The 14,160-nt window shown below is 39.2% G+C and overlaps 1 protein-coding gene across 5 annotated transcripts in view; it reads right to left on the reverse strand.

Moving 5' to 3' along the window:
- The window catches only part of LOC119188474 (restin homolog), a 63,339-nt gene that overhangs the window by 2,725 nt on the left and 46,454 nt on the right, over positions 1-14,160 (reverse strand). For all 5 annotated transcript variants that reach the window (XM_037437048.1, XM_037437047.1, XM_037437045.1 and 2 more), the window contains 2 exons: positions 13,089-13,244; positions 4-168 (listed from right to left, as the gene is read on the reverse strand). In XM_037437048.1, coding sequence (XP_037292945.1) covers positions 4-168; positions 13,089-13,244 — 321 coding nt within the window. The remainder of the gene's footprint in view (positions 1-3; positions 169-13,088; positions 13,245-14,160) is intronic.

Genomic DNA, 14,160 nt, shown 5'->3' on the forward strand with positions numbered 1-14,160 from the left:
CACCTCAGCCAACGCATCGTGCAGCTGCACAGTGAGCTGGCTGGTGGCCTGGTGCGAGAGCGCCTCCGCGTCGTTCCGCTGCTGCTGCAGGCGCGCCGACAGCGACGAGATCTTCAGCGCCTGCTCCGACATGCGCGCCTGCAGCACGTCGCGCTCCGCACGGACCTCCTGCACCGACACACTTGTTATTACTAGGAGCTAGGGTTACACAAATATTGTTTATACGGCATGCCAAAATGTTCCCACTAGGCCTAATGGAATATGGAGTATAGTTCAGATAGAATGTCGACTGAAAACACATGAATACCCCTAGCCAATCCATACAACATTGTCGGTCTGTTTGAACCGATTATACTCAGGCTGATCCCGGACCGCAACAATCTTACGTGTACCACAATGGCGGGTTTTGTTACAGTGGTCGCAATTCGGACAAATATGATAATACTCAGAAAATAAACATGTCACGCATTGACATTGAGTGGACTTGACTTGGTTTAAAAGCCATGTTTGCTTAGGCATTTTAATGCACAACGCATGGATGTCATAGCGTAATTATATTGTACGTACACCAGATATTCACGAGGACATATCATTAAAGTCCAAGTCTTAATCCTTAGTAATTTAGCGAATGAGAACAAATTGTCACTAACTGCTCAACAAGTTAAAGTAACTTGTGCACGAGCTCAAACGGCACACAATACAGGGTCCAGAGATCAGACCGGGGGTACGTGCCTCAATATACAAGTGCTTCATCACTAAATTATTATACACAAGTGGAATTTGTCCCCAATTTTCAAATTGTCATTCGTTTGCTTCGCACACGTGAAAGTCACAGGATAAAAGTGGTACCACTCTCCGTACTTGGGTTATATCTATACAAAAATATTAGTTGTATTGTATCTCCTTTACCGCGTGAAAGACATTGAGCCACCAAATATGATATTATGTTTGTATTGATAATATCAAAACGAAGAATTACTCAGTAATATTTTTAACCATTGTTAAATCATTCTTAAAAATTATAATAATATTTCTTGCCAACATAGAATGCCATAAGCACTCTATGTTGGCAACAAGAATTCGTGATAATCTACATCAACTAGACTTCACGACCACATAATCCATCCATCAACCCGTTTGTTTCGGAAGCCAGCTGGTACAAACCCATTCCACCTGCGTACGCGCATGACCTAACCGTCCATCAAGCCGAGAGTGACAACAAAGTTCACGCCGCGGCCGGTTAGTCACCGGCACTAATATACCGCGACCCCATTCGCGAGGAAACAGTTCCGTTGGTATCACCGCGCATTATCATGGTACACAATTTATATAATATAAATAAGTAGTTATAAAACCGGTACGTAATAGTCTCAAATCGTTCGTCGGTCAGTTGGTGATATCGTTAGTTTTTTGGTAATTTTGTCAAAAAAACTTCTCATCTCGCATAGGCATCCTTTATAATTCGAACTTTGCATAAATCTGACCATTTATTTAATGTTTCACGTATCGCAGGCAGTTTATTCATTCCTTGCATAGTACACGCTATCTAAGTAGCTCTAAATAACAATTCAAGAAGAGTGAACCATGCCACGTGATAGTACATCGTCGTGCTAATAAAACCTTTGTTTACGGTGATGTTTAGAAGTCGTTAACTATTTCTGTTGCGCCCCCGTTGCTTAACTAGCGTGCTAATTAATAGCTATTCTCATGAAGGTGAAATGAATAAACCAAACACCAGCTTGATCGATGGTTAATGTGTTCAAAATATTTGTTAGTATATCTTCCTTTCGCCTATTTCCTTTCTAATCACTATCTCATAAGGTTCTAATTAGATTAAACGGTCGCTGAAACTCCACAACAGTAATATTAGAGTCCACAGGGAAAAATATAGTATGTAATTGATATCATTGCAATTGATACTGAACTGAAGTCATGCCATAATGACATCATCAGACCTAGTTATGTAAACTAGAATAAATTATATTTTTTGTGCCGTGAACGTGGCAATGCGAGGACACTAGATATAAAGCCCTAAAGCATAATATCACTGATAGAAGATTCATTATGATATAATTTACTTCACGTACAGTGTACCCATTTGGCAGTGTTAACTTAAAAAAAAAGTTGTACACAGGTTAAATATTGTATGAAACAAATTGAGTCGAGTAAACAAACTCAACCTTAATCTTTGATTCGATACCGAGAATAAACCAATCACAGTCAGTTATTTGTAAGCATGTCAAAAAACATTAATCGGATTGGCCCATTTTCGTGATCGATAGAAAAAGAGGGATTGAAATATTTATTGGAATCGGCGGTTAATACACACCCAAAACAGTAATACAACAGTGAATATTAACTCAAACACCCAGTACGCTTGGCTACAATAAAGCTGATATATAACAGTTCTTAATCTTAGGTTAGACTAACAAACTCTTGCAGCTTTCAAATAAAGAGATCTATTACCTAGCACTGCGTTTGGGAAATACTATTGCACGCTCAGTTCATCGCCCCATGACCGCATTGCGCTACTTATTGCCAAAACATTAACTTCTCTATCACATTTAATCTTATGAAATCACTTTTTGCGGTGTTGGTGCATGTTAAGATTTAATGAAAACAAAATTTGTGCCAAAATCAACTATTAGAATTTAAAATACATTATACCTACTGCATGTTTTGTCTTTCTTTTCAATGCTTGCCAAATTCAAACTGGCAACAATTCTTACAACAGAAAATCGTTTAGTTTACATCATTTTATCGTAACAACTAATCAAAAGGACTTGCATTTGAATACTAGTAACAATGATTGATGACAAAATCTTACTTAATAATTTCCATATACCACTGTCAGCGATGTTGGGCTTGGGGCACGCTAGAGGTATCACCGTCTACTATCTTAATATATAAGGCATAATCTTGCACTCAATCAAAATAAATACTTAAATGTCGTTTACAAATTATCGAATAATTGGAGGTTACTTATATCTATACTTTCTCCCGATTGATGCGATAAAATTAATGAGACCTCAGTGTGGCTCCAGCATTACGAACACTTCAACGTTTTGCAGCTGACTGAATCCGTTTTAATTTTTTTTATTCGAACACGGCATAGTGATCCCACTGCGCCTGATGGGTGGCCAGTGGAGTTCAATAGAACGTCGACTGGCGAGAAAAGATTAACCCTTTGACAGTCGACACAATTATGTCAGCCTGTTGGAACCGGATATACACAGAAGCTTATGATCCGGGACGTGACACTCTTACTTGGGCCAATATGGGTTTTACCAGCTTGTATACGGTGGTCGCAATCCGGGCGGATATAAAATATATCCTAACACCAGCAAAATTAACTAAATTTATACGTTTTGACGAACGATTATTGGTGGTGTATAGAAGTCAAATACGTTCAACTCATTCAATTCATAAGTCACGTGTGATCAACACTCAGTTTAATATAGTACCAATTCGCGTGATATAGTCACCAATAACAATCGACATGATGGGTTATAAATTAGACGATGCTACAAACATTTCAATTGAAGCAGTCGCAGTCGTTTACGGAGTACAACTATTCATTTTACATAGAACGTTTTCCTCGTATACAATAGGTATAATATAAAAATATTTCCCATTTTTAGATATAGTAATAAAGTCAGCTTTTACTCGGATATTTCTAAAAGTAGGTAACGCAAAAGGACAATAGGGCATTCTTTAACTAAAATCATTTCATTACATTCCAGTATAATATAAAAATAATTAGCATTATTTTTAACGCCTAAGATTAGGGGGCTCCTGAAATTTTAAAGAATATTTTAGTCTTTGACACTCAAATCGACACAATATCTAGATTCGATGAACCAAATATTTACTGGTGACAAAAAATTTATTTTCTAAACGGAAAACAGACTCCTGGACTGTGGGCATTTATTGTCTACCTTGCACGTTTGCTATAAAAACAATTAGTAGCCACACTGCGATGTCTCATCCCCTGACATCAGTCAAACACCACATCTTGCAAACTACATTATAAGGACAAAAGAGCGAGGCGAGCGTCTGGCGCAGTTGGCACGCTCCGGTCGGCTAATGGACATCAATTGGATTTGTTTTGTTTCACACCAGCGCGGCACGTTCTAATGGACGCATTGTTTTATATGTCCATGTACATATTTATATAGTAATTTGGTGATTAAATGAATAAAAATACGATATTATTTTTAGCGTCTAAGAACTAAGAATGAAAAAATATGTGCTGAATATCTTAAAAAAAATTAATCAGAAATCCGGACGTAGATATTATGTATATGTTTTAAAATATCAGATGTCATATCGGTTATCATTTAATATTTTTATTTATTATCGGAAGAGGGATTTAGTTTTCCAGCTGCGTTCGCCACGCTCTAACGTCGAGTTGGCGTAACATATATTTTAACTTATCAACAATTTTGCTTAAAAACATGAGTAGCCACCTATATTATATCAACCTCCTCTAGAAGATAGTAGAAGTAAAATAATTTCAAAAATAAATTTTAGGAAAGCCCATAGACAATTATTATTTCATATAGTTACAGAGAAAATTCGTCGCAACAAAGTTTCAGATCTGAATGTTTTGTTTTTAATTACACGAACGCATTTTTTGTGTTTTATCTATATTTGTTTATATTTAATGTTACAAGGTGAACAAAAACTAAATGATGCACAATTCTTAAATGAGTTTCTTAACAATGTATGAACGACATGAAGTCCTACGTTCTTTAAACATCTTTAAATAAACCGTATAAAAATAAATACACTCAAGCAGACGATGAAAACTCATTTCAACACTTAAAAAAGTACTGTACTCAAAGTACACGAACGACTCACCGTCAAATCTGGCAGCCCCATACCAACGTACTTTCTAATGTATTTCAATAAAAACATCACATCACACTGAACACACGGGGGATAGGGTCACTACAACTACATGGTGATGGAGGTCTAGCGATATGACGATATGACGATGTAGCGATAAAGCGATACGCGGACAGAGACCTTGCGGCAACAGAACACGCTGTGGAGCATCGGGACCGACTGAAGCTGAACGACAGATGCGTTGTTCGACGCGCGGATTAATGAAATATGGACGCGGTTGTATTTTTCTTTCAGAGTAAATTAAAATTTATGATATTGAATTTAGTGTTGATATTTCTAAATCACTAAATTAAATTATTCTCTTTTATTGTTAAATATAAGATATTATGACTAGAAGTAAAAATCGACGTACCATTTTTGATTTAGGGATGATAAAATATTTTTTTATATGTATTTAAATGTAACACGTCAATGATCTTGATTTTTTCTCCGTCTTTTAATATCCCATTGCTGGACACGGCTAGTATTACATTTTTACGCCACACAGCTGTTTTGTTTACGCATTTATAAAAATACTACGCAAAAAAAGAACGAAACGTTCATCTAAACAAATAACCTTGATCGCATTGACGTACAAATCCCCGAAGTGGTGTTAACAATTTCCCGTGAAATCATATACAGGAATGCGTATGGACGCCAACAAATATTATTATAAACGTCATGTTATAATTTATATAGATCCCACTCATTCAACAATCCATGGAAGGGATTTGGCATGAAAAAATATTTGCACGAAAGCTTAAATCATTGCCTATTATATTGTTTTTCAATTAAAATTAGCGTGAGGCAGTATTTCTGAATGATAATAAATAATAACACGATTCAAGTTGATCATAAATAAGCCAGAACAATATCCTGAAAAATCTTTGGACTTCTCCATAATACTATGAAGATATATGAAACTTAGGAACCCGCCTTACGTCTACGTATTGACCGATAGCTTCCATTGTTCTCAATCATAGAGGTCTGTGTCTATTGATACGAAAAACATAATTTTACAACTATCTCCCACAAACTCAATATAAAATATTCGTGCGACACCACATGATATATATCTTAAACACATTCACGATACCACATCCACGCCGTATGACATCTGCGCACGCGCATCTAAATATACCCGTGCGCCGGGTCCCGCGCATGCGACAGGGTTGTCTATCCACGCCGCGCCGCGCCGCGTAGTGTTTATCTTCCTGCTTGTGTAACACGCTGCTAAATGGGTTACTATTGTCACTAGCAATACATCTTTGTGGTTGTTTTGTGCTTTATACGTAAGTGGTGTGGCTTTTGTTTCGTACGGGTGAGTGGAGCAGGTTTGAATTGCGGTTACAATAGTAATTGTAAGAATCGTCTATTTGTTACTAATATAAAAAGTCCAAATATTTTATAATGCAGCTATTTAGATAAAACCTGATCGAAAGAGAAATCATTGTTAGCAAGAATGGTTTTGGTGAACAATAATGTGATAATTTTATACAGGCTCTATAATATTATATGAAACCGTGTCTGACAATTTTCAAATCGTCCCTTTGCTTCTCATTCAATACGCGAAACCAAAACCAACATGACAGCCCTAAAAATGTTTTAAAAACATACGAAATTAAAAAATTATCCACAAGTGCCAACCCTACAGTTAATTTTAATAAGTGCTCATAATACAAATTGGAGAGCAGTGAGAGTTCACTTGGGGTTTTGGGGTCAGCGCGAATTACCGCGATGGTAATGATGGGCGGAGAGGTCAAGCGCTCACGACTGAGGCCCGTGACATCCGCGACACCGGCGGACGGCACAAACTTAACGTTAATACGGTTAATTTTGCACTGCTTACAATAGGGTAACCAATATTTAAGAGACGTTTTTATAACCACAGACGGCTTCCAGAATTTCAGGACATTTGTAGCAATTGTAAAAATCCAATTAAATACAAAATGGATGGTAATGATAACATTATGGATGATGACTTGCTCATTTGCCTCTGTAAACGGATGCCTCTAAATTAAAAACATTTAACAACATTTTGTGGTATTTACGTATTAATATTTTTTGTGGAAATTTATAAGTTCAATGAAATGTCAAACTTATAAAAGTAAAAAATATAAGTTGTACATTGCAAAGTTCCGCCAGTGCTTCCATTGGTCTGGTATTTTGGATATTTTATCAGGTGAATGAGATCGTTTGCAAATAAGCAGTCATGATGACTCGTATTTCGATTTGGAACTAACATTACTGATAATGAATCACTACCCCTTCTGCGTAAACGCAGCCGCCAAAAACTTTCGATTAGAAAACACCATGTGTTTTACCTCGCCCGCGGACACGTCAACGCATTGAATCATGAATATGTCGGTAACTGAGCTAGACTGTTCCTACCATGGATAGGAAGGTGATCTCAGTGCGTGAGGCAGACTTATTTAAAACAACCACAGAAAGTTTAAAAGAAATCATCAATGAAGGTAAAAAAAAAAAGAATTACCTCAATATTTCGTACTCGAGAGAATAGCTCCCAACTTATGCTGGTAAACCAACTATAATAACTCGTTCTAAAAAGTAACATTTAGGTATTACAGCCTGTCCAGGAAAATACAAAACTTGCTTTTTCGTTTTAAACTTAACATTGTCAGTACAAGAAATTAGGTTCCTACTTAACCACAACGTGGCGAGGTTTTTCATTTTCCTAGTCTATACATCTGACTAAAGAGATGAGTGATAAGGTTACTTTGTTTCATCAGTCTTTCGTCCCAACATCACCCTCGTACACAGCATTGAACTTTGTTCATCAGCAGTATCCCTTTACATTAGTCTCTGTGGTATAATCACTTAACACAGTTCCCTGTAATGTAAGCTAGCCGTGTGTTAAACACAATGAACAGACAGACAATATAAACAAGTGCCGCAGCGGCTGACGACTTGTATCAACGGTTGTTTAAATAGGAAGCGTTTAGAATATTGTAGGCAGAGGAATGATTGGAGAACGAAGTGCAGTAATGTTTGTGCAGAGTCGATTTGACACACCCCTAATGCTACTACTACTATTACTCTAATAGAATTCGTCGAAATAACAACATCACACTTTCAGACAGAAATACACTTACACGCATAGACCACATGCGAACTAAACTATAAAATTATAAAAAAAAAAAAAAAAAAAACAGAAAAATAAAATCGGGATTTCTGGTAAAAATATTAGTTATTTGTGGATGAGTTTTTGCACAATGTTAGCTCAAATAAAGAAGAGTAGGTATGTGGTTTTATTAATTTACGAAATGTGAAAATGTCTGTATATGGTCACTTGTTTTTCCCGAGGAGTTAGGCAGTAGAGCAACTAGTGCACTTACAATTTAATAACATTATCCAACAAAGCGATAAAGGGGAGCTAAGGGTGAACTTACTGGCATGTCTAAGGGACAAAAATCTACACAAACCACAAGTATTTCACGATTCCAAAATCTCATATTTTAGTCAAAATCAAACCTGAAACTTTACGATACAAAACCTAACCATGCTGCCACTAATCTAACGAGGTTATGAAGGTAATCCTACCACTAATATCAACATCGTATCATCTTTATATTCTCAAACCACCAGCGATCAAAACCGCAATGTTTACCAATGTTTTGCAACCATCAATCCCGCTCTAACGAGGGCAGGCAGGCTATAAATTAATAACTTTAGATATGCCATTTCTCTGTCTTGCCGTAACGTATTTTTATAAACATACATCATAAACAACTTTGTTTTATATAAACACCGTGATTTAGATGAAATCTGTATCAACTGTGGTTGTTTGTTAGTTTATATTTTATGCATGCAGCATAAGATCCACATGATTTGTAAAAATAGTTTAAAGCCCAGAGAGATCTAGACTGTTTCTTATTCAAGAATAAACCAATTTCGTTCAATGTTATATCAAGAAATACAACTTAAGCAAACCCGCAAGTAAAACCTACTTTTATGAAGTTTGTAACATCAAAGCTGTTATCATTTTACCACCCGTGGCGGTATTACAACTAGAAACTCATAAAATCGATTCTAAAACTTGGGTAATGTATAAATGAACAGGTATGAAGAGAACAACACTCTCGTCTAACTATTTAGTGGTACTAAAATAAATTATACAATAAACAGTCAAGTTATATTAGTTAGCTGGTGGTAGGATATATGTTATAACCGCCCGTATAGCGACCACTGTACAAAAGGCGTTAAAATCCGCCATAGTGGCCCACGTAATTGTGTCGCATTTCGGAATCAGACTGTAGATATCCGATTCTAGAAGGCCAGCATAATTATATCGAATATCGAGGGGTAATCATCTCTCATCAGTCGACATTCTATTGTACCCCACTATACTTACCATCAGGTGCAGGTGGACCATATTCCATGCCCTAATAAACAAAAGCCAAACGTATGACGACTGACCTCGTCTAGTTTAGTCCTATTTAAGAGTAATGTCAATAATTTCAAAAGGCCGTAAGGTCGCAATTTGCTTTGGATGTAAACGTATCATCCGGTTAGTCAGGTATAAACGGGGACCTATCCCACCTCATCCAGATTGACCTTTAATTTTGCTATCATTAGAATTATTTTCAGTTATAAGAGTATCTTCGGTTTTGACTATGGAAATATGATAAAATTATACAGAGGGATATATGGTTGAATTCTTAGTTGATTGATTTACACTCAATTAAATACTCCTGAAATATTGTTCTAGAAGCAGCAAGTCAAATTATTTTTAAAAACTGTTACAAATATCTATGCCTAAGAAACCGATGCTATCTAGCAAAGACAGTAGGTATACAATACAAAAATAAAATACATCTATTAAATTTCTCACCGCCACAGCGTGAAAAAATACATTATTATCGCTCCATGCATCGTTACATTCTATGACATCATCGCTAGTCTAGATTTCAGCAAAATTTAAGTAAATATAAACGATACAACAACTTCGAAAGCATTCCCATTTCGTGACGGTAGTGCACCTAAAACTCCACAGAAAAAAAATTATATACATCACGCCTTCACCTCAAAGGTATAGGCAAAGGCGCAACCAGCGCACCAATATTCGCCCACTATTCTGTCCCATGATATGATAGGGGGCGTACCTATTACCATATCGAGCACAAATTCCACTCTCCAAGCTGATGTTGACCAGATAACCCAAGACTGCCAGACCCGGGATTTGGAACCCCTTCAGACTCAAACTTTCCTTGGACTTTAGGGCGGTGTCGTACCGAGCACGCGATATATTACTGAGCAGACAAGTCAAAGGTATAATAATTGAGATGAAAATCATAACCATTTGACAAGGTAACGCCTTTTTAAGAGGATAAACAGAGAGGATAGCAGCGCAACCACTGCCTCGAATACGTTTTGTTCTATGTGGCGTAAAGAATGAAAATTTTAATCCTGGCTACTCCATTTAAGTTACTTTTTTTAAACATGATATCTTCGTGATTAGGTTAGACCTAATCAAAACAAATTATGCTGTTACTGAAGACTTTGCTAGTGGTAGGATATAATTTATATCCGCCCGGATAGCGACCACAGTACCATATGGTGTTAAAACTCGCCATAGTGGCTCACGTAAGTGTGTCGCGTTCCGGGATCAGCCTGTGTATATTCGGTACCAACTGGCCGGCATAATTGTGTCGACTGCCGAGGGGTAAGCTCTCGTTTGTCGACATTCTATTGGTCTCCACTCCACTTACCATCATGTGCAGGGGGGCCACTTTGAGGTGTACGTATAAAAAAAAAACCATTAGTCGCCTGATGGTAACTGTCTGCAAGCAACAACACCCCCTATCATCAAATGCAATGTTACAACTATGATATCACCCCGTCTAGGTTTCGACATAAATAATCGACACGTCGACGATAAAGCTATTTGCGTAGCGATATATCGCTAGCGTTCACGCTCCGTGACAATGAAAATGTAGGCGTCGCGTACTACAAATACACAATGAATAAGCTTTGGCGAAACACTCTGTATTTTATATTTTTCTCGATGTTTTTAATGTTTTGTTTGGATGTAGTTACGTAACGGATGTGTGAGTGAAGTCACTGCTGCTTTCACATTCTGGAACCATGATCTGTAGTCATGGGAGTTTACGTTTCGTTGCCGAATGGTGACGTAAGAATTAACAATGCCTTCGTACGTAGTTAAGCGAGTAAACTGTTTTATCTAAGTCCGATCACTTGACTTGACTTTTAACTTGCATGACAACTGGTCACCTTAAAAACTGCCGTCTTCAAGCCAGCTTAACGACATAAATCATCTTTGAGGCCACACGTTACTAACTTTAGCCACGTCACACAAAATATTAAAATATTAGCAAAATGGCTAGTTGATTTACATTTTGCCCAGTGCTTTTTATTATTTTTCAGAACCAGACAAGCATACAGCTCACGAAATAAAGTAAAATCTACAACAGAATTCATTGAAATGAACTAGCAGAACTTTGTTCTGTTATATAGTGGAGTTGTGCAAGCGGGCGACGTGGCCGCGCGTCGAAATAGCGCCCTGGAGCCGCGCCAGCCATCAATGAACCGACGCCAAGGTCCCGCACGCGGAAATATGATATACTGACATGCGAATATTGGACGCTATCCGGAATCTAGATACTACTATCGAGGTAAAAAATCTGGAGGCGCTGCAGACATTTTTTCTAACTGAAAGACGAGAATGTTCTTTGGCTAGTGTGTAAGTACCACGCTTGCCAATAAACTAGACCGTTTACTCAGATCATAAATTTTATAACTCCCCACAAAAATTCATTCATTTTAAATTCAATTAATTATTTCATTATGCTCGTTGTTTTGATACTAAGTTTAAATCGCATAGGTATACCGTAGTAATTATTGTACACTGCCATTCAGTCATAATGCATAATATGGTGGTCATATCTACCCAATATACAAACTCATCACCTATTATTTGAAATAGCGGACCTGAAAGAATCTTTAGCGGCGTAAAGGTTAACGCCACTGTAGAGGAACAAATGGTTGCGTTCCTCTATGGAAGGGAAAGATTTCCAGTCAGGCAGATGTTGCGCCTGACCGGCCGCGGCCCCTCCGACGGTTCCTATTCGAAGGTGGTATATATGCAACGTGTTGCTCAAATTGTGCAATTGTAATCCAGGATCGTCTGTCGCCATCTAGCGTGATTGCTATGCGATAAATCACTACAGTTGTGTCAATACCACATAGGGCTTCTCGTAGTTCTATTGATGATGACGAGATGGCGGTGAGTATACTAATTGTACTGCCACAGACCCAACAAAAATAATTAACTCACATTATACACAGAATAATTAAACATTCTACATTAATAAAGACAAATTACACTAATTGCTAAACATGAAGTCTCTAATTCTCGGGTTACCCTGCAGTGTACATATTCCATATTATACGCACGCACACATGTATTTTTACGTCACTTCCAAAAGTTAAGACAGAGACACCGCGCTGCGTGTGAAAGGGACAGCAATATCGCGGGGGAAGCTATGCGTGAGCGAGTTCACCTCCAACACTGTGCCGTGCGGCGCGAGCACTGCGCGCGAGTTACCATTTGACGAATTGATATGAACTACCGATATCGTTAAAGTGATTTAAATAATTTAATATTAAATTATTTGTTTAAATGAACGACTATTATTCTAGTATTATTAATATTATGATTTTCATTATGTTTAATTATTTTGTGATAGGGAACTCGTTAGGACTGCCTTACGTGGACGCCTTCGCTCTGTTGGCCATCATAAAAATACCGCACAAACCTGTGCGAAGCCACCACTGAGGTGCGACACCACGCGCAGCTCTCGTCAGACTTGCACTGCCACTGAACACAAGGCACCGTACGAACCTGCGCGAGGTCCTTGAGGCTGTTCCGCTGCATCTCGAGGTCCGCGAGACGTTTGAGCACCGCGTCCTCCGCGCGGCCGTGCGCCCCGAGCGCCTCCCACACCACGCGCAGCTCTCGTCAGACTTGCACTGCCACTGAACACAAGGCACCGTACGAACCTGCGCGAGGTCCTTGAGGCTGTTCCGCTGCATCTCGAGGTCCGCGAGACGTTTGAGCACCGCGTCCTCCGCGCGGCCGTGCGCCCCGAGCGCCTCCCACACCACGCGCAGCTCTCGTCAGACTTGCACTGCCACTGAACACAAGGCACCGTACGAACCTGCGCGAGGTCCTTGAGGCTGTTCCGCTGCATCTCGAGGTCCGCGAGACGTTTGAGCACCGCGTCCTCCGCGCGGCCGTGCGCCCCGAGCGCCTCCCACACCACGCGCAGCTCGCCGCCGCACGCGCGCGGCGTCACGCTCTCCTCGGACTTCCACTGCACACAACCAAACACATTCACGCTATTATCCATAAAAGAGTAGGCAGAGGTTTCAGGCAGAATATCTATATATTTAATCAGTATGCCGACAAAAAAATTGACAGGGCCTCAACCTAGAAGTCATTTAGGTGACATTTCAATCAGATTCACGCTGTCCATCGGCGCTGACAGCTTAGTGCGTAGAGAGCATTGACATTGTTGCTTTATACTACTTAACAACAAGAAAGAAATGACTTGTGTCCACATCACGATTCGACACGCCTGTTGATACCGACGGCGTGCGCTCAGTGAAGGCAGTCGCGCGTGCGATGGTGCGCGAGGCGCGCCGACCGCTCAGCGCGCACGGACACGCACGGACGCGCACGGCTGCGCGCCGCCGCTCGTCAGCGCTGAGCAGTTATAGCAACCATACATACTGGCCCGTCAGCACCGATGGTCAGCGTGACACTTAAACCCGCCTTATAATCATGATAAGTGGCTAGTGCAAGGTTAGCTAGGATAGGGCCCATGTCCCCACCGGTAAGGATCGCGACGTGTTAGCTTTTCATTTCCCCCTACCTGCCAACCCGAGCTGGCTACTTTTCTTTGCCTTATAAATTTTATCCCTAATTTCAAATGTCTGTAGTTATATGAATAATAGATTTTAAACGTTATTTCGAAACAATACTTTTTCTCATAAATTGACGCTTCTTTATAAGTGCAACTGTTCTTCTACATGATAAATAAAATATTTTATTTGTTGACTAGCTCGCAGCTTCGCCCGCGTGGATTTCGGACTTCAAAAATGGAGCCGGTCGCGAACGTTCGAGAATGTTCGTTTTACGAAGCTACTCGCTAGGTGATTCGCTAGCCTCTAGGTGCCAAGCAAGCCGCCTGCCTGTGCGTTCGCGACCTTATATATATACAAAAATAA

This window comes from Manduca sexta, chromosome 10 (assembly GCF_014839805.1).
Source record: "Manduca sexta isolate Smith_Timp_Sample1 chromosome 10, JHU_Msex_v1.0, whole genome shotgun sequence".
Taxonomy (NCBI): domain Eukaryota; kingdom Metazoa; phylum Arthropoda; class Insecta; order Lepidoptera; family Sphingidae; genus Manduca; species Manduca sexta.